This window comes from Acromyrmex echinatior, chromosome 13 (genome assembly GCF_024713525.1).
Source record: "Acromyrmex echinatior isolate Ae372 chromosome 13, ASM2471352v2, whole genome shotgun sequence".
NCBI classification, from domain to species: domain Eukaryota; kingdom Metazoa; phylum Arthropoda; class Insecta; order Hymenoptera; family Formicidae; genus Acromyrmex; species Acromyrmex echinatior.
In genome coordinates, this window is record NC_141864.1 from 3,424,890 (window position 1) to 3,447,804 (window position 22,915).

Sequence of the window (22,915 nt, forward strand, 5' to 3'; positions counted from 1 at the left end):
GTGTCCACTTTTAAAATAGAAAAGTCTTACATATTTATAATATTAACTTGCAATATTAAAAGTTTGTTTTTTTAAATATTAAATATTTATACAATTATATATTATATACGAAGTGTCCTAAACTCATCTTTATTCATCTTTTATTCATTATTTTATTTGCAGTTGTTTGGATTATGGAGACTTTAAATTTCTTTATTAATATAAAATGTATTATAATATGTATTATGATATTCTGTAAATATTAAAATCTATTTAATGAGAATATTATCTGAACATATTGCTCAGATTTATCTTTTCATGAATATTTTTTATTTAAACATATTTGAATAAATTCAAAATATATTTTGCATGAAAACAGTTATTTAATATGATACTAATATTGAATTGGACTTATTGTTACAGGACGAGAAGAATCAGTTGCTCATCACGAATCTCTGGCTGAAACTGGTAAGTCTTCGAAGATCTTCCGAAGTTTACGAGAGAAATAAAACTAGCCGCGATGTCTTTTCAATTGATAGCTGCCACTTACACGAACAGCGCAAATTCGTGGGAGGTGCTTTAGTCATTTTTTAAAAGATCTCTGTTTATAAGTTAATTGGACGAGTGCTGATAGATTTGTAGTTGTTCAAGGTGATTCAATTTATCGTGTTACACATCACCCGGTTTTATCCAGCTATTCCAAAAATATTTTCGTGGAATGGTCACATCACGTAAATCGGGTACCAATGTAAAAAGGCGTGAAACAAAAATATCATTATAAATTACGTGTGACATACTCTTGTTACGTACGAGAGATTGTACCATATACTCTGTGTTTATCAACGTTTTTATTTTGTCGTAAAATCGTTATGACATATAATTATGATGTTTTTGTTACATGAACAATTCCGCATACATCTCGATATCATACAAAGCATTACACAATTTAATTCTCCACTGACAATATTATTTTTTAAGGGAGATAATTTTTTAATTATAAATATTAACAAAATGGATACTATAGATAGCGGGATTCGATATTGAAAAAAAACCTCTTAAAAAGACCTGGATAATGTTGAGATTGTGTGTGTGCAAAGATATCAGTATCCAGTTGCTTATTCCATTGCAAGATTGAAAATTTCATATTGCTGAAGAAGAGTTAATCATTTAATTTATTTAATTTATTTAATCGATAATGTAAGGTAACTGGATCCAATATGGGCGTATATTCAAAATGTCCTATTCACTGTTTGTAGATAATTATATAGGATTAATTCAACAGCAGTAGTAGCTTATGCAGGTTATTCGTTTGACTTGATTGCATCAGTTTATTGTTCAATTTCTTCATTCTGTTATCGTCAATAAAACAATCAATAAAACAAAATGTAGAATGTAGTAGTGGTAATGTAATATTTTGTAGGTAAGTAATTGTTTTCTATATAACTACCTAAAAATGACTATTAATTTTAATGGTTTGTTATTAGCTCTGTATTCATACTTTACAATATTATATGTATATATAGTTTATATTTTTGTCACAGCATTTTAATATTATAATCAAAGAAATGAAATTATTTCTAATTGTAAGATAGAATCATATAGCCAAACTGTAAGCATATTGCATATACACATCGATTGTTATGTTTTTTTTTTGTATTTTTGTTATTCCAGAATTCTAATTCACCTGTTAAATATTGAAAATAAGTAGATAAATAGATAAGTAAATATGTCCATTGTTTAGAAAATTTTCGTGTATTCTTATATATCAATAAACATATGTCAATATGTTAATGAATTTATAATCTTATTATATAAAAGTATTAATATTGTGGATCACTTTGTTTTCCATTTTTCTAACATTTTTTAAAAAGGAAAAAGGAAAAATATATATTTAGGTTATATCAAGTACATCATAAAAGGGTCATATTAGGTACTGTATAAAAAAATGTTTAATTTTTATATTAGGTGTTGGAATTAATTCGTAGCGTTTTACAAGTGATGGGAAGTACTTTCATTAATGTATTTTTTAATGCTCATGTGAAATAAATAACATTCTTTCATTAAAAAACGCTACGAATTAATTCCAACACCTAATATATTAAAAATTAACAGTCTATAAAAGCTCAACGAACTAATAATTTCAAATATATAATATCTGTATAAGGCCTACCATGTTGTCGGTGCAAAACAGATTATATTGTTCAAACTTTACATTAAATACAAGAGTTGTTTTAACGTATTACCAAATATCTGATATAATTAAAAAATGAAGTGTTAACAAAACCCATCTTTTTGCCCGTGTAATTTGAATATTAAAAATTAACAAAGTCTCTAAAGGTTCAATGAACTAATAATTTCAAATAGAATATCTATATAAGGGCAATAAACATGTTGTTGATGCAAAACAATTAAATTACGCGGGCGAAAAGGTGCGTTTTGTTAATTTCAGTTTTTAATTATGTCAGATATTTGTATGGTAATAATATATCAAAACAACTCTTGTATGTAATGTAAAATTTGAACAATATAATCTGTTTTGCACCGACAACGTACTAGACTCATTGTCTTTATGTAATATTCTATTTAATATATTAAATTGTTTTGTTCTCGTTTTCGTTTTTTAAACACTTAAAGATATTTTAGTTTTAAACTTTTTTAATAAACAAACACGATGTATTTGGATTTAAAAAATATTAAAATCTTCAAAATTAAAATATCTTTTATTATTAAACGTTTTGTAAATATGTTTTATGCGTAAATACTTTAAATATTGCTACTTTTCTCAAATTTTTATCTATATATAAATATTTGAATATATATCTTATATTTTTTATTAATATTCCCTCTTTTGAGAAATGTTTTTTCTTTTCAATATGACCACTTATTTCCAATTTTGGATTCGGCAAAAAAATAAAAAAAATCACAAAGCTTAGCAGGGGAATAGATTATCTTATTTCAAGACGTGTGTTAGGAAAGCGTCGGAGTTACCAGATAACGTAACGAGGTCGGATCGGATTTTTATCGGCACCCGAACTATTAATAGAATCGCTGCAACAGGTTACTTCCAGAGCACGGGGAGCGAGGGTGCGTCCTTATTAGGATTGCGACAATGTTTTCTTGAGAGAGAGAGCGCTCTGCTTCCGATCCGCTCGCTTCCGACGCGCGAAAGCGCTCGCCGTTGTTTATTTTTTTCGGCTTATAGGACGGTTTACGCAAGTTCAATTCTGCGCGAGCTCATGCGAGCTTTGCAATGACCTAAATTCAAAACATTGACGATTCTACCGACGATCGTTTTCGGTTTGATTGACGGATTGCATCGCATCGGACACGTGGAGCCCCTTCGGCGCATCTGACAATTCCAACAACGACGCTGATGGCGAAGGACGTGATCGTTACGCTATTGATTGGCCCTAATCTCGCTCAGCTCGACCTTAATCTTTTGTCACTATGAATTAATATTCTGGATTTTCTCGACAAGACTTCCGTTTTTATCTCAATACAATACCATCAACGTTAAATTAATCCTTTAAGAACGACATTATTTTGTCAGAAAAAGAACAGCTTCTTTACCCATTTTACTTCAAAATGTCTTGAACAATCTGGATATTTTATCAATATAGTTTTTCTGATGGGTTGAAGTAAAGTAACAGACCCTACAGGTCTACTTAAGCTTTGTGATCTTTTTCTAATTTTTTGATAAATCAAAATTGAAAAAACTAATGATTAGATTCAAAAGAGGAAACATTTCTGAGCAATAAACAAATATGAAACACTTTCAAATATTTACATAAATGCACTAAAAATTTGAAAAAAGTAGCATTTAGGTCATATTGAGTATTCATGTAAATATATGAAAATGTTGCAGAATTGGTTCTTCTTTTACACATATATCTAATGTAGCCTAAATATATATGTTATCCTCTTTTTTGTATAAAAAATGTAAGAGAAATGGAAAATAAAGTAATTAATGTTGCTTTTATAAAATTATAAGTTTATTAATATATTGAAATTAATATATTGAATTATTGAATTATTAATGTATTGAAATATTTATTGAAATATGTATATAATACTGTTACAAAAATAATATATAGACTTTTGAAACATAAAGTTAATATACAAAAAAATGGGTTGAGAAGAGAATGTTGTAAATCGTCCTCCATGTTGTAAATATGGTCTTTTTGAAATATATCTACTCTCTGAAGATGACTACAATAAGGATCGAAACGTTTAAAATTAAAATTTGATGATTGTTTCATCAATCCCAGTTACAAAAATCGCATCAAATAACTAATGCGGCTCTAATAGTTTATTTTTTTGTATATTAAAAATACTATTTTCTTTACATTCTCTTTTCAATAAACAATTGAGTTAGCCTGCATGACTTACAATGTTATCTGTTAAATTTGTCGTGTAATTTAATTATTCAAACAACCAATAGATTGTATTGAGTATACTAAGTCATATAAGATCCGATTACCTTGCTGCTATATTTTAATATTCCATGCTACATACATCTCCATTTTCAGTTCTTAAATATAACTAATCTACAGTTCCGGAATTCATCCTAAATTTATTCAGAATTTAATTTTAAAGTGAACATTGCAACATTCACGTCTAGAGGGTAAACTCCTTAATCACCTTAATGCATCACGTTTCCTCAGTTTTATTATAAATTAAATATATTTTAACATACGTGGAAAAAAAGCTAATGCATCTAAAGATTTAATTAGTTACAGATCTCTGAAAATAATTTTATTGACTTGTCAAAATAATTATATAGGGTGTTCAAGCTGGTTACTACAATGTAAAGACTTTTACAACATATCCCATTGTCCATCATGCTATTGAGTTTCCTACGTAATTATTTTGATGACCTAACAAAGTTGTTTTCAGATCTGTATCCAGCTAAATCTTTAGATACTTTAACAAAAGCGTTTCTTTTGTGTAATTGTAATAGTTATGTTTTTCTTATATTTTCCTGCAATGTCCATGGCATTTGATAAGTAAATATATAAACATTTGCAATTTCGAGGCTTACTACTATGCCAATATAGAAACGTCAGCTTCCTTCTATTTAATCTTTCCTTCGTGTCTCATGATGGCCAATGCATACGGAAGTAACACGCAGCTGCATGTGACTTAAAATGCCGATACGTTTGCAAATATAAATCATGCAGATATTCAAAGAACATTCGACATCCGTGAGTATTGATATGATGTTGTATATTTCCTGGTAGCGTCGCTATCAGATACACTTGTGTCGAATGCAAGTAGAGAGCTAAAATTAAATCTTTCTAGGAAGAACGGAATACATTTTATTTTTCTATGTATTCAAAATGCGTAGATTGTATCTATAATATTGAGAGGTAACTGAACGGTTTTATCTAGATCGGATATAATAGAGGTCTAAAAAACACGTTTGCAATTTTTAGAAAAACTATAATTTTTTCTTCAGTAGCTTCTGAATAACAGGAACGTGATATTTAATTGGCTTAATTTGTAAATGATTTATACGATGTTATACTCTAACACAGTCCGCATTGCACACGAATGCTGCAAACGTATTCGACACTCGCAATCACGTCGCCAGAAATTATTAACTTAATCTGTACGAGTAGTTTATTAAATCATGCGCAGCACATGCAATATTTCATTTTTAGACCAAAATGTTATCACGTTACGTTGCGAGCAATACTATTATTCGCATATAAATTGGAAAAATATAAGACCACGATCAAAAGGTTCTATTTATATGTCAGAGGCGATTATCTTCAATGCATTCACACTCGTTCATAAAGCAATTTCGATTCGTGTTTTCAATCCGAGGGACCAATGTTTTATTAATGTTTTGATTGCAACTGAGTGGTGAATCAATTTAATACATCGATCTTCGCCACAGTGAAACATTGTAAATAAAACTTATACCCTTGCATAACGTTGATAGCATGAAATTCACTATATTCTTCAATATGATTCGTATAATTATTATTGTAAATTCATTATTATAATTTACATTATTATTAATAATTTAATTGTATATTATTGCTCGTGATTATACCAACAAATAATTGTCTAAAATATCTAGATGATATAAAACTGACATATAGAGGAAACTGGAGAACTATGGGTCATCGATTGTTTAACATAATCTAGATTGTTTAAATTAATACTACTAGTACAGTACAACTGTTACTTCGTTGCTGATACTTTTTATCTAAGTGACAGTAATTAAATTCCGTTGTATCGAAAAGCATCAATCATTAATGGTTTCCGTGCAATAGTAATTTTTTAACCACCATTTTTTAAAAATGTTTTAATATCTTTATTGTAGAAGATACATGTATAAAGATAAGATGCAAGTTTCTGCACATCTTTTCTGAACTTACTACGTTACAATTAATAATCTAACATTTATTTTTTACAATTTTCTATTAAATGTATAATTAAATATATAGTTGGGATACCATGGATCATTAAATATTCATGATGAGACAGGAATACAGAAAATATATATACTAAAAGGACGGTTTATACTTTTAAATAATTTATTTTATTTTATTGTAACAAATTTTTTATCTTATATTAATGATTATTTCTCATTTGTTTTCTTATAACTTTCTATTTTATTATTTAATAATTATTAGTTTTAATTATATTTTATTGTTTAGTGACTATGCTAAGAATGTGTGAATTAATTGAAAATACTTTTTAACTTTCGTCATCGTTATTTTTTGCATAATTCTACTATTTTGTGTATGACTTATGGTACCCAGAATATAAAAAATATGTTTTTATTTTTTTCTTGAAAATTAATACATATTTATTAAATATATTTGTTAAATTTTAAAATATGCATTATGTTTTAATTATAAAAAAAAATGATACATTTTTATATTTAGATGCACTTTTAAGAATTTGAATTTTTGTGACTCATAGTGCCCCCATCTCCCCTAGTTAAATGTAAATGGATATTACGTTTTATATTGCCTCGCACCAAACGGGTGTGCATATCTCATATCAAGTGCACTTTGTCATTTTATCTTAGTGATTGAATGACGGGATGATCGATGATAAAATTTATGTAAAAATGAAATTCGTGGAAACATGGAAACATGGTGCGACAAGATGGCGCGACGTTGCATTTCGCCTCATCGCCTCTCTCGCGCATCGGGACTCAGAAAGGAAATGCATTTACATAATTTTCGCCGTGGCTGAAGGAATACAACTAGAGCAAACGGTATTGCAAAAGCTATCGGCAAGAACACGCACAAAGTATCTATGCGAGCGCAACACGTTCTGGATGTATCGTAATCTGCACGTTTCGCGCGCAACTATCCCGAGGCGTCTAGCAATTTCTTCCAATAGATGGGATGATAGTTACGCGCTAGACCGGCGAAATGGCTGCCCAGGGATTCCGTGGACTATCGGATAATGGAGATACCATGTTCGTATCATTTAGATATCTTCCTTTGGACGATATAGTGCAGTATTAGGGATGAAGAGCTATACGATGACCATTGAAATACCATACGTGGAATTTTTTGTAGACCTTAAGGAGATCTTCATTTTTACATATGCACTAAACTGTTTCAAAGTCCGACGTTCAATTATGATGTTAATGCGTTGTTCTGAGATGTTTCTACGATTGATGAGTACATTTGTTTATAACGATGTTTATATTATCATGTTTATACGTAAGCAATCCTTTACACATGTGTCAGACAGGCTTTGCGAGTTCCATTACTGCTGTGGGGACGATAAATCACGTGAGGTAAAAATAATGTATAGGTGCGCATAGGGTTCTCGGGCAGTGGTGTGCTTTACTACGTGCTAAGAGTGGAAACCAGTGCAACTTGTGCGACATAAAATATAAAACTTCGCGCCAAGGACGATGTATTACGTGTAAGTGCATCAGTATGCGAATCACATTTGAAGCGTGACTAATGCGACTTCTTGCGAATGTTAGTACGCATGTCAAAAGAGAAACGAACTTATTTAACTTTCTTCAAAAAACAGGCGTCATTTAGGAATTAGTAACAAAATCTAAAACAAGTAGTCTTAATTTGAGTTTGTGTCTAGATCCTCTAAATATCTTAAGGATATTTTATACGTATTTTTAATAATTTAAGAATTATGAAAAGATCACAGATTTTTCTATATTATATTTGTGAAAGTAATACAAAGAGTTTGGCAACAATTTAGAACCTGGATTAAAATTATTTCAATAAGTAGATGTTTTATTTCAATAAAAAATTAAAATAAAATGAGAAAATGTTCTTTTAAATTATAAAATTGCATCATTAAATATAATATTGAGTAGTAGATTATTTTACATGTATAATATTCATTTTTATACAGTAAGTCTAAATTTTCAATTTCAGTCATTTTTTGAAAAGCTTACCTAAAAAATGATACATCTTTAAACTTCTGTGAATGGCATTGGCTTGTTACGAAAAAAAATTATTTTATTGATTTTGTTAAAAAATTTCTTATAAGTGAAAAATCGATGTACATATACATATTAATATATATTTACATATTATATATATATATATATATATATATATATATATAATGTATAGTTTTTCTAGCGGTTAGAAGTATTATATTTTAGTGTCGATGCTTTATACATTTCCATCTTCAATTGAAAGTAACAAATCTGCATAGATCCCGAAGTTATCCCGAATTTAATTTTAAAGTGAACATTGCAAATATGCCAACACTTGCCCCTAGAGGATTAATATGTCAATAATTTCAAAAGATTTATTCTCTCCAAACTTCAGGAGTTGCTCTGATCTATCTAACATTATTTGAATCTCATAAAATAATATTTTGTCATTGATAAAACAGTATTAAAACGACTAATCTTCTAACATCTCTATTCAAGTTATACGAACTTCTTCTTTGCACGAGAAAATCCATGATCATTGTGAAGTTCTCTGTCCTGATGTAACTCTTTGCTCGACTCTAGGAAAGAGAGCACTCGAGCAAGAAGAACACTAGTGAGTCTTGGTGAGCTTTAATGGGCCAACCGGTATTATGAGCGAAGTCAGAATCTCCTTCCATCCATCGTAGCGGAAGTTATTTCTTTTTCTCTTTTCGGCCTCATGTACCGCATCTTTTCATTCTCCATCTTCCGCACCCGACGCGTCTCACGGTTTCTCCACTTCGTACTGTGCACTTAGGCGAGTTCATTCACTCGGTACAGTCCACTTGGGATTCGAAAATGCGGAAAGAAATGATTTACACATACGTGAATCGCGGAGATACAAAAGTTTGGATGCTTCTAGGACAAGTTTTTTATTTTTAAAATAATCACGGAAAAAATAGTAGAAATTCTCAAAAATACATAGTACAGATTCTCTTTGTTTCAAAGAAAAGCAAATCTATCAAAATGATGGTACATATCTGGTTTAACTTTGTAAGCGGATTCCATACTTTTATATTTGCTTTTTATATCAAATATTTGGAATTGGAAAATTGGAATTGAAAAAAAAATTTGCACAGCAATGTACACCTTTGTATTTTTTTCTTTAAGTAAAACAAAATGATTTTTAAATGTAAATGGATAAAAAATGGACATCAACAATTTCGTTTAAAACTTCCTGATGCAGAAGATCGCAAAGAAGTAAAGAAGTGGAGGTGACAGTTTGCATTTTGCAGTTTACATCTGATCTTTTTAAGAAACTTTTAACGACGAATTTCAAATAAAGATTAAAAAGATACGGAAAATACATTTACGATAAGTTTTAGATTAAAGTTCGATTTAGCCAATAATAGGTATTCCACATCTGAAAGTTTCAATCATAAATAATCCAACTGTGCTATTTATCGAGAGGAAAGTTTCTAGTATCTTAATTAAACACGTCAAATTATACTATTCTTTTTGTGTGCACTAATTATGAGGACTCTCGATTTCAAGTAGCGCTATTTATTATCCATTAAATATAATTGCTTAATTAAGCGTACAGCAAGAGATAAAGCGATCACCCGATATCAATTTTACGCCGATTTAATTTTCAATGCTTGCGCGATACCTTATCTTTTGTTTTTAGCATGAACAAGAACTCGTTCATGAAAGATCTTGCAATATGCGGTATTGTTATGAAAAGGTTGTATCGGTTTGGATAGAGAGAGTAATGCGGTGTAAAAGAACGCTAGTACGATATGCGGGCAGCTTTCAATAGCTTTCGCATACTGATTAGGAATAGATTTCCCTTGTCACGTAAATGCAGCTATCGAACCTACAATATTCATAGGACATTGTTTACGAATTGCTGAGGATCTCCTGACAAAAAGGAAGGTTTTGGATACATATCTTAAAAAAATGCCAATACCATCTGAATCGTTTCAATTGGCATTTTATGAATTGTGAACGACCGTCACGTATCGACTTACTTTTAATCCCGCCACTGCCTTAATCAATACCATGCCATATTTCCGCAAATTAATTGCAGCGCTCACGATATCGAGGTACCTCGTTTTAATTACGCTTTTTCTCCGCATTCTTTCATATCGAAAAAAGAATTATTTGGTATTAAAAGGTACGCGTATTATTGAATTATTAATTAGGTCACTGTAAAATTCATTGCAAATTCGAGTGATCTCGTTCATCTTTAAAGCTTGAAAATGAAAGAAGCATTGCAAATCTTATTTTAGAAATCAAAATTGAATTTAATTACGAAACATAATTTATGTGTTACTTCAAAAAAATATTTTTTTAATCATTATAAATTATTTGAAAACTAAAACATTTTTTAAATAATTTTTTAGGTTTTGTAAAAAATAGAAATAATGTTAATATCGACTATAAAGTATTTATTTTTATTTATTATACATATTAATACATATGAAATAATTATAATTATAATAAGACTATTAATATTTATCCGAGACTGAGTATTTAAAATTCCGAGTCAATCGCTTACGCAAATTTTCCAAGACCTATATAAATCAGGAGATATCTTCTCTAAATACGAAAATCTTAAGCTCAGCTTTATGCATTCCTTTCGCTTTGTATCATGGAATAAGTATAACAGGATCTTCGCCTAAGGGGATTAAAACTGAATGAAGATCAAAGATATAGATCCGAAAAGTTTAATGGTTAGATTGTCCTTTAAATGAAAGGTTAAAGCCGTTACCAATTTCGTACCTCTAGAGGCGCTTTAGACTTCCAATATTCAATTTGATTTGCTAAATCTCACTTTAGAAAATCTAATTTGCAATAGAATCCTATTTATAATTTTGTGTGATGTATAATGTAGGAAATATATTTAGAGAATCACTAATATGTAGAATAATTTCAACAAGATATCAGATACTAATAATATAATTTATTTACATTTGATATTTAATTATACTTAATTATGATATTATTATATTTAATGATTTATATCTAGTAATTTATATTCTTTAGAGAGCCTTTTATTATTTTTTTAATCATATTTAGCCATAGATTAATTATTGACTAAAATTAATATCATTTATCGGTGCTACTGTCATAACATTTTTCTTTGTTAATATTTTTACGTAATACAATATAATATTCAATATAACATATTGATGTATTATATTTGATGTATTATATCCACTTAAAATAGAAACGTTCACTTAAATAATTGAACAAACACGCTAAATTACTTAGCGCGGTATATTTTTTATCAGCTATTCACTAATGTATTTTTTTAATTTATAATTACTACATGCAATATTGTATATGTTCTACGTAATTTTCTTCAATCTTTGCTTTTCAAGTTTTACCTCTTTATTTTCCCGAAAAATAAAAAGTTCAAAGAATTATAAAATAAATATCAGAATTATAAAATAAATATCATTCTTCCCGTTATACATTTGCCATTCTTACGTCAATGAGACTACGGTCTTTTAACAAAGATACTTTCCGGACTTAAACAATAGATACGCATATATTTCCTCAAATTCCTGTATAAATCCATCCGTAGTTGGAAACGATGTTTCTACTATTTCTCCGACACAAGCTTTGAGTACACTAGAGCGACCAACGAGCGGAATATTTGCCGAAGTCGGCGGGTACGCTCAACTGTAATGTTCCAGCTATCCTATATCCCACGCGAACAATTTCAATTATCTTTTGTGTAGAATTCGCGAGTAACAATCAGAAAATGTCCAAGGAAAAAGCTCTGAGCAAAAACATACTCTCTGAAAACAACTATTTTTTAATCGAAATGTTAAAGATAGTAATCTTTTTTTTTACTGACGGCATTATATCAAATTGAAATACTTCTTTAGTGAGTTTTTTAAATTTATAATTAAATTTACTACATGCAATCATGTATTAACTTGCATACTTTTAGAAATGACAAGATTACGTTTATATTATTAATTTAAAGATCAAGTCCGCGCTAATTTGTATTCATTAATAATACAAGAAAGGAGAGGAATTTCTATTTTTATATAATTTCTATTTTTAATATAATTGCACAATGCTATCAAAATGTCCGTTCCAACAAATTTGTTGTCGATTTATATTCAATTGGGCTGATTTATGAATTTAACGCGCATATTTGCTTATGCAATGCCGGGATCAGCATTTTTAACAATATTCACGATTTAAATTAAAACATTTAAAATATATGAAAAGAAAAATTTGATTGATTAATATTTTATTTTTTTCAAATAAAAATTAAACCTAACGCTAATAAAGTTTTTGTATAGAACGTTTTGTCATTGCAAAAAATTTTGGACTATTTGCAAAAATTGTCAAAAAATGCAATAAATTTTTGGTAAGCTTAAATCTTAACATAACTTTTCTTTATTATTTTCTCCTACGTTTTCGTTTCTAGAGTATATACTATTATTATTTTTATTCGTACTTTTTTATATTTTCAGAATGTACACGCAATTGAGAGCAAATTAGCCAATTTTTTAAGAATTAGGCTGCTTCTTCGAAGGGTTCTCATTAAAAGCTTGCAATGCAACGGCATATTTTATGCGAGATATGAATTATTTAGATTCCACCTAGCAGTGGCTGAATAAAGTAGGTCTATAATGATGATGTAGCTGTCTGTAAATATTTTCTTAGCACATTTAAAAGTGCCTAAGTACCTATGCAAGATTTGTTTATTATACATCTTCCAAATTAAGATTATAAATTAAGATAAGTTCTCACGTATACAGTCTAATAAGATTCTTATTGTTTTTAAATTAAACATCTTTAAATTAAATTGTAGAATGTATGATAAAATATAATGTCAATTTTATAAAAGATTGCTACTTTTATAGAAATTTTTAAAAATAAATATTTTTAGAATCAGTTTATATAATATACGTTAAATGTTCATCTGCAGGTAGCAATTTTCTTCAAGCGAATAATTAAAAATTATTATAGATTTATAATCTCATCAATTATTTAATTTTTATTATTTCATTCTTTTATTTTGTATTGAAGTAGGTTTCAATGAAATTAAGAAGTACTATTTTAGTACATTAAATATCTAAAATTATTTTATATACATATAAAAAGACACCAAAATAAATGAAATTTATTCTCGTCTCTGAGAACTTCTTACACCGTGTAACGAAATGAGGATTAAAGAAAAAGATATCAAATAAAATACGAGTCAAGGTAGTTAATTAATCCTGGAAGCACATTATTACGAAAGATCAGAATGCGAGCGCAAAGTCGTTTCAGCCAAGCAGTTGAATTCTTCTCAATGAAGCAGCTTTCTCATTTGTTGAGCTCGTTCATTATTTCTTATATGAAGTTAACGAATTGGAATAAAATTCAAACGAAATTTCAAATTTCTTGTTCACATTAAAAAAATTTACGATTCCAGATTGTAATTATTGTGTCAAAACCATCAATTAACATCCTGGTTACATTTTTCGCAATAATAAATTCCTTGCAGATTTTAAAATGTTCTAGTAGCATTACACGCATTACCAAATCGACGATCAATTTTTTTGTGATATTAGTCTTTCAGTTTCAATTTATGATTGCGTTTCAAGTACGACAATAAACGACGCGCAGTTCGAAAAAATTGGAAGATGTATTTAAAGTTTTTATATAAAAATATTATTAGGGATTAGATCTAGTTTCAACCTAATATATACATATATATTAGCTCTTTTCTTATTTGATTCAATTACGTTATTTAAAGAGAAAATAACAGAGTGGCCTAAATACGAACATAGCCTATTAAAAATAGTCTGTTGAAATAGTTGTTTAAATATGGGCTAGCAATCGAAATAATTCCTTTAATGTTAATATAGACACGAATCTAAAATTTACACAGATCAGAACACACATATCTGAAATGTACACGTGCATTATGCGGATCCTAGGACAGAGTTGATTACGGTGTTATCGCCGTGGTTACAGTTACATGCGGTCCGGGTTACTATCACGAATCCACCTCACATGTCCGCTGGAGCAAGAAGGGTGCTCCTTACACCAGGGTGCCGTTTTCCGATAAATTCAGGTCGCTTGAGTAATCGAGGGTGCATTAACTAGCTCTTGTCGAAAATTGAGTTACGCCACTAGCTGCTGGTACTTCTCTGATCAAAGGGCACGAATGTGTTATAAGCTGTGGATGTAAAATCTCACTGGCTTTAGTGCAAACTCGCATTGTCATGCTGTACGACGAATACTCGTGATCGTCGGAGATTATTCTCGCGCATCCAAACTAACGAGATCGTGTACGTGTCTGCTCCAAAGCAACGGCAAGGTAAATAAAGCAAACGCGTCATCTTTGAAGTAAATACCTGTGGAAGTTTTAAGAGTGTTATCAAGGCACAGACTTTTTCCGCAGCGTGAAAAGAGGAGAAAGCGAGGAAGCTGGCATTTAACTTCCGTCGAAGAATTATCGGAAGTGGAATTCAGGTGGCTCTCTCTCTCTCTCTCTCTCTCTCTATCTCTCTCTTTCTTTCTCTCTCTCTTGGACTGTGATTCCCAAGGCCGCGGGCCAAATAGGACAGGGGCTATTCGATTCGAGCAAATTCCGCAGCCATTCGTCAAGGTCTAGCCACTGACAGGCTGTAAACTTGGGGCGCGAAGCGCTCGATCTCCACGTGCCAAGCTCGATTTCACTTTGGCGTGCTTTATATTGGTCCCGAGTTACTCAGCGTTTTTATGAGTCTCCATTTACTTCTCTCTCGTTTGCGTCTTTCACGCTCATCCGTGCGTGTATGTGTTTGTTCCTGTGTGCGCACATGATAAACCTTTCTCTCTCTCTCTCTCTCTCTCTCTCTCTCTCTCTTTTCGCGCGCATTTACAGAGTGAATCTTTCATCTTGATTGCTTTGAATAACCGCTTCGTTGTTTGCGCACGATCGAAGCTTTTTGCAAGCGTATGCGATGCGGGCGCCGATGTAAAAAGAATCTAATAAAGTATCTTCTTTGCTCGTGCTCTGACGGCACAAGTTGCGCGGGACACGTAGGTACTTTGATGGGTTTTGTAGCATTAGCCATGAGAGAACGATGGATCGTGTAACTTTGCGGGTATTAACTCGAAATTGTTACAGTTAATTTTAGATAATATAACACTATTACGAGATAGAAGTCTCTCACTTCGATTCCTGATAAATAAGCGAAGTTGAAATTTATATTAATATAAAACAACGTCAATAATATTTTCATTGCTTTCTGTCATAAAAGAATTGTACATATAAATAATCACATATAAATTCAAGATGTTAGTAAATAAGCTACGAATAATTTTGTAAATCAATTGATTCTTTCTGTTTATAAATTGTTGACAATTTAAATTTATTATTTATTTATTTATTCACAAATATATATATCTATTTCATAGATATAAGACAGTAAATCTCTGCAAAAATATAGGGTAATTCCAGTATACACCGCACCTATCAAAAACTTAATTTATTAAGTATTATTTACTATGTTTAAAGTAAATGAACTATATCAGTAAAAACTTTGTACTGTTTACTATTATAAAAAAATATTTGAAATCCGAAATATTTATATTTCGTATAAAAAAAATGAACTTTTTTAAACCCTTGCATTTTTGCCGTACATTTCATAGGGATGAGATATATGACTACTCATAGAGGAAGGGGGGGTATATATGGCTCATAAAAAATTCAAATAATGCATATAAATAAGAACGTAAAATGACACAACTTATAAAATGCGTTTATAAAGTTTTATTAAGAAACAAGAATAATAAATATGTATATGAAGTAATAAATAATAATTACAATCTTCTCAGATGTATTACAAGTGTTATAACATGAGGTATACATTTCATGTAATGCGTTTATTATATAATATTTAATGCACTGAATTGAATCTGCGCACTTTGTATGCTTTGGGCATAAATCCTGCCTGTTAAAAATATCATATATCCTAAACAGGTGGGATGTACAAGACAACAAACTAAACAAAGAACATAAGAGCAAAATACTTGTATTTTGTTATACAACATGTTTTACTATTCTTCTATTCATGTATCACGAAATAACAACTAAGTCTTTTGCATGTCCTACGGTAATCATTTTATGTAAATTATTGATGGCATTCCTTAACACGATGATGGAATTACTTAACACAATGACAAATCCATTCAACTCACAATAATTTCATTAATATTAACAGTAAGAAACTGAAATCATAATACAATATTAATATAACATAAAGACATGTAACAGAGTAATTGCGAGAAAATCACCCCCAATTTTTCTATTTTTTTCTGACTTTTGCGGCGTAAATCCCAGCGCAGCGTATTTGTCGGAGATACTTTATATAATTTAATTATTTATGAAGAGAGTGGGAAAAACGCGTACCATACTATTACAGTATATTAGAATAGTGTTATTAGAATAACCGTTCATTTCTTGCATCCGATATATATATATATATATATATATACGTTTAGTGTCGTATTATACACCTGAAAGAACTTACCATTTAAAATATATATCATTTTTGATGATTTTTATGTATAGGAGAATAGAAGAATTACGAATTACACTTAATAAAACAGGCCGACGATTATTTATTAATTATAAAAGTTTTTATTCAAATATCGGCTCTTTAAACTATAATATAATAATCAACATTTATATATTATTAATATAAACTATGTATAATTTTAAACAAGACAAATTTAATTTAATATTGTTCCGCGTGATAACTAATTGCGAACGCAAAAGTTTCGTTTTTTTATTTAAAATTATATTGCTAATATTTGAATGTTAATTGTAATTTAAAACTAAATAATTGAAGTATATTTTAAATAAAAATTTTTACAAATAAAGAACGATTTTATTGTCTATAAAAATTTAAGTAAATACAAATCAGAAAATAATTTTTAGACTATAAAAGAAGTTAGGGAACTCAAGCATGTGATAAGCAATGTTGCAAAAAGTTTTATAATATTTTAGCAATCAGCTTGAGTATCTTATAATTATTTTGATAGTTCAACAAAATTTATTTTCACAGCTGTATCTATCTAAGTTTTTAGATATTTTAGCAAAATCGTTCTTTGCGTGTACTAATCAATGAATAATCATTGGCTTTATTTAATTTGTTCAAGTAGATGTTCGTAGTTCTTTCACTTTTCCTTGTACGTAACAAGATATGATACATAATTTATAGAATCTGACCGAAACTTTTGCCGAAATTGAACTGAAACACTCAGCTACAGTTACTTTTAATCAAAACTAAAATCAAAATTAAAAAATAGGAAATTTATAAATAAATTTATAATGGTTATATGTATAGACATGCCCATATATCATATTTTTTCTTCATAAATATCACAATAATTAAATTTCGACCGAAATCGAAAACTAAAATTTTGATTGTGTATCAATTTTAGCCAAAGAATATAAGTACTTTTTCTTCATAAACAGCATAATTTAATTATTGAAACAATAATTACACATATTAAAATTAATATTTATGAAGAAGACCTATATAGTTTCAGTTGAAACTGACACGTAATGAATATTTGTTTTCAATTTCGGTAAAAGTTTTAGTTTCAGACTCTAATTAATTTATGATGATAAATAACATCTTGAGAAAGTTTTCACAATAAAGCCTCTTCAACAGTTTATTACTCTTCTGTTATTATACGATCAAGTTATTAAGCCTGTTTTTATGAGTGAATCGTGTTTTATGTTTGGAAATATAAAAAGATCAGATGAGACGGATGTTGTGGAGAACCATTATAAGAGAGACCCTGGGCGAAAATCCTGCGGATAATGCGAAACTTTGGCCGACCCAGTTCCATTCGTGCTGATCGCGATTAATGGGTACACCATGTACGCTCCATGCATCTGTACACGTTATGCACTAAGGCGAAATGGCGTATTTACCATCAGGGTAAATATACGATACGTGTGCCGTGAACGTGATTAAGGTAGTGCCATGGCAGCGCAGCCTTCTCAAGCTCTGCACGTTACGTTCGTAAATACACTTTTCTGTTTGTTGGTCTAATTTAACCGCAAAGAGCGGGAATAAGTGGAAGAAAGAAAGAAAATAAGGGGAAAAAGACAAGGAAAGAGAAAGAAAGTTGTGAACGTACATATAATTCGCAACAGCAAATGCGATAAGTTCGCTAACGTTGCGAATCTCGGGGGGTAGAACAATGACGAAAAGGATTAACTGTAAAAAGAGGATTGCATACAGGGAAGAAACTTGCATGCATAAGAGTTAATCTTTGCAATACGAGGCTCGCAGAAACGTAATTTATTATCGCTTTTTTCGTTTTTCTTTTTTTTTTGTTTTTATATTGCCTTTGTCTCGCCATTTCGTCTTTTCGTCGCGCAGTTTTACTTCTCCGTTTTTATCCCGCGTTCTTCATATCTAACAATGAAGCGACTTTCTCATATTCCGCTACGGGAGTTTAATTAGGTAGCAATGAAAAGCAGATGCACAGCGCGTGGCGCGTATTAAAATTAAAATAGAGCCTCGATTCCTCTTAATTATCTGTAACTCTTTAATCTACCTGAATTACAGAAATAGTTGACTCCGCGTTAATAACAGCGCCAACTAAAAATGATCAAGCCGTAAAAAGAAATAAACGAGTGATTAGACACGCATGTTTCTTGAACGTAAATAATCGTTGATTAACAATTTCTTCGCATAATTAATTAGTGATGCTAATGAAACTTCGCGGCTCTTATAACGTAACGTTTTATTAATGCTAGATGAAATACTACCGCGACTACATTGTTATTAGTGGCAACTTTGATGAGGTGTAATAAGTAGCATTAATGTCATTTTGTTGTAATACCTTAGGATAATAAAGATGCTTCTCTCGTGTCTGGCATGCTTTTTATTTTATATAATATTGTGTCGATTTATCCATATATTTATATATATGGACAAATCGACACAATATTATATATATTTCATTATAAAAGAATGATAAAGAGGAGCAGATAAAAATTACTTACAGTTGAAGTTTTATATATATATATATATGTGTGTGTGTGTGTGTGTGTGTGTGTGTGTGTGTGTGTGTGTGTGTGTAACTTCAACTGTAAGTAATTTTTATCTGCTCCTCTTTATCATTCTTTTATAATGAAATATATATATAAATATTATATTATTTTATCTATTCTCTGTAATCACATTTACAGTAGTCCTAAGAAATTATTGAATATTATATAATATTATATTTTAAAGATATTTAAATATGCAGCTAGGTATAAGAAAATAATAGTACAAATTTTATAATTTAGTTAATAATTTTAAAATATATGGCTCTATTATTACTTTGTAAAGTTCCTAAGTTTCGAAGTGTAAAGTATATTTTTTATTCTCTCTGTTTCTCTCTCTCTGTCTATCTCTCTCTCTCTCTCTCTCTCTCTCTCTCTCTCTCTCTCTCTCTCTCTCTTTTTGTATACATGCTTCTAAAAAAGAAAATTAAGGTAACATTAAAGAGGTAATGATAGTCGAACTGTTGTACCCTACAAAATTACGTGCTCGAGGGAAGAGCGAACTTGGCGCTTCGTTTGTCAAGCGTGGCTTGAATTTCAGCGTCTCGTTAAATTAAATCCTCGTCCAAAGGGGAATCTCGATGGCTAGGTAAGGGCATTGAATAAAAGAGTCTGTTTCCCCAGGGATAACACGTGCCAAAATGATTGTACCGCGGTAAATTGTCGTCGGCCGCGATTACCATTCGATGGCGGAATATGATAACACAGGGCCTCTTGGCTTTTCCTTCTTGTTCCTAATCCCTTCGCAATCAGATATAATTATGATCAGAAGCATCAATTTATTTAAATATCATCAAAGATACAAAATATGATTTTATTGTATTAAGTTTATATATATATCTATATATATATCTATATATATATATATATATATGTACGTATATAACAGAAATTTTATGTATGTTTTTTATATTCTATTTCCATGTATTTAGAATTGTACTAAAAAGAAAGCAAATCAAAGGTACGTTCTCTATGTCCTCGATATTCTTGACTTAATATACGTAAGGTATACAGTTGAGTGTTAGACAAACAAATTGAGGTACAAAGAGAACTGAAATGGAACTTTTGTAAAGGATATGCCAGCGCCACATTTATTCAAAAAGCTTTTTCAAACTACTACTACTACTATTACTATTATTACTACTACTACTATTGCTATATACTACTGCTGTAGAATATGCAGCTTTTCGGAGTACTTTTTATTATCTTTTTTGTTACTAATCTAGAACGCGGTCTGTTACAGCGCAAGGAAAACTCATTGCAGTCTTTTTAATAAAAATGCCACCGTACGAACTCACGTTCTCGATAGTGTAGAATTTACACATCCCGATAATGTTATTTCGTGACGTAGTGTTCTCTTTCATCATCTTTTGCTGTTCACCTTTTGTACAATATAAGGTTCGAAAGACGTCGTAATTGCATCCTTCGTAAAGAGAACGAAGACCTACTATTAGTTGCTAAACTCACAATTTGTCTTCGTCTTAAGAACATTACAAAGCGAAATACTTGAACAGGAGTGCTAGTTTCGTTAAATTGAATTCCATGATCATTTTAACAATTTAATGAAAATTCTAGCCAAAGTAATGCATATATGCGCGCATATACACACTTCAAAATTTTATATGTGATATAATAAAAAGCATCAGATTTTTTTTACTATCGAATATTAATTCTCGATTTATAATATTAATATTTATTTTTCTCTCTTACGCAGTGATAAATAATAAAGTATAAAAAGCACGTTATCGTAATTATTTTATAATATTTATTTTATTTGTCTATTTTATCTAATACTATTGTATCTACGTAGGTATTATTTTATACTAATTTCATATCTTTTATATATATATATATACCACAAAATCATTTCGTTATCTCCCCTAGCATAAATACGTGCTGATAGAGCTAAAATGGATCGTCATGATTTGGTTTGCAACGCACGTAGACACTTTAAGAGGTTCCAGTCCGGAACTTAATCGCGTAGCAATGCGGTTATTAATTGCATTAACATCTTGTGAAATAAATTAGAATGATTGCGATCTCAAGCATTATTGTTGTATTCCGAATAATGTACCTGAAATTTCAATGATGAGGTTAAGTAATGCCAAATATCTATTTTGTATCATAGTGAAATGTATTCTAATAAAATGTTTAGTATGTATTAATAAATGCTTTATTTAATAATTTCTTTATTAAAATTTTATAGGGTATTTCTGAATTGGTTTAAAATATCCTTGTTTGTTATATTAGTATTTGTAAGTATACTTGTTATATTAGTATATCGTTTGTAAAATTTACATATAAAAATAACAAAGTGCTAATAATTTTCAAGTAAAATGCCAGTGAAAGGAATTTACAAAAAAAAAATTGAAATTAAACTCTAGAGATATAAATTAATAACAAATTTTAACGTCAGATTTAATCATTAAGAAATCTTACATTAAAAAGAAGTAGGTATAGCAGCTTTATTTAACATTCTTCCCAAGAGAGAGCTAAATGCAGCAGCGACATGTTTATGGAATTTACAATCAGTTTCCTTTTATGCGAGGTCTACAATAGAAGTCGTAGACGATTGTGGGATTTTAAGTAGTAGGAAATTGACTAATCTAGTTGAAGGGGGCGAATAATCGACTACACTAAAAAAAATATTCTGCGATAAGCGGGGAATTTCTCTTAGCATTTCCTTTAAGTAAAAAAATCTTACATTAATCAGGTACGTGTATTTATAACACGTATTTATCTATAAAAATAAGGACACACGAGCTAAATAAACAAGCTCAAATAGCCTTTTGAAATAAGAGGAAATATAGAGTACGGCACGCTTATTTGTTAGAAGAAGTTTGTCATTTACAATACGCGTGCATGCCAATATATGTAAGACATTCTTCTAAAGTATTGAGAGGATTGCAATCCTAAATCCAGTAGTTCATGATTATACAAAAAAAAATTCCTTTACTTTGTAGAGTACCTTCTTGAGATTATATATAAATGGAAAATCCTCTTAACATGGAACCGCTAAATGACAGAATTTTTTTTTGGTACATGATTGGCCAATTTTCTACAACTTAAGACTCCACGACGTCTATGACTTCTATTGTAAATCCAATTTTGTTCACCGATTCTGGAATACCATATATAGCTGATCAGAAAAAAAGAGGGGGGAGAGAGAGAGAGAGAGAGAGAGAGAGAGAGAGAGAGAGAGAGAGAGAGAGAGAAAGAACATTTCACTTTTATTTTTTTCTTCAATCTTGACCTTAATCCAAAGATCACGATGTGGGATCTTGTTTTTCAAAAAAGTTCGTTACTTTCTTGGTCGTTCGTTACTTTAATTGACAATTTCGTCGAGGGGAAAACGGAACCTGATAAGAGGGATCACCGACGACGTAGCGCCATAGGTCTCTCCATGACAACTACCAACGTAGTTGTCCTCCATGTACTTCTCGGTTTTATGCGATAAAATGGCGATCGGGATTCCGTGAATCCGT

General features: G+C 30.1%; 1 protein-coding gene across 3 annotated transcripts in view; it reads left to right on the top strand.

Annotated features, from left to right (window-relative positions):
- nAChRa7 (nicotinic acetylcholine receptor alpha7 subunit) overlaps window positions 1-22,915 on the top strand; it is a 240,533-nt gene that overhangs the window by 155,240 nt on the left and 62,378 nt on the right. For all 3 annotated transcript variants that reach the window (XM_087412611.1, XM_087412613.1, XM_087412612.1), the window contains one exon: window positions 403-447. In XM_087412611.1, the coding sequence (XP_087268737.1) occupies window positions 403-447 (45 nt within the window). The remainder of the gene's footprint in view (window positions 1-402; window positions 448-22,915) is intronic.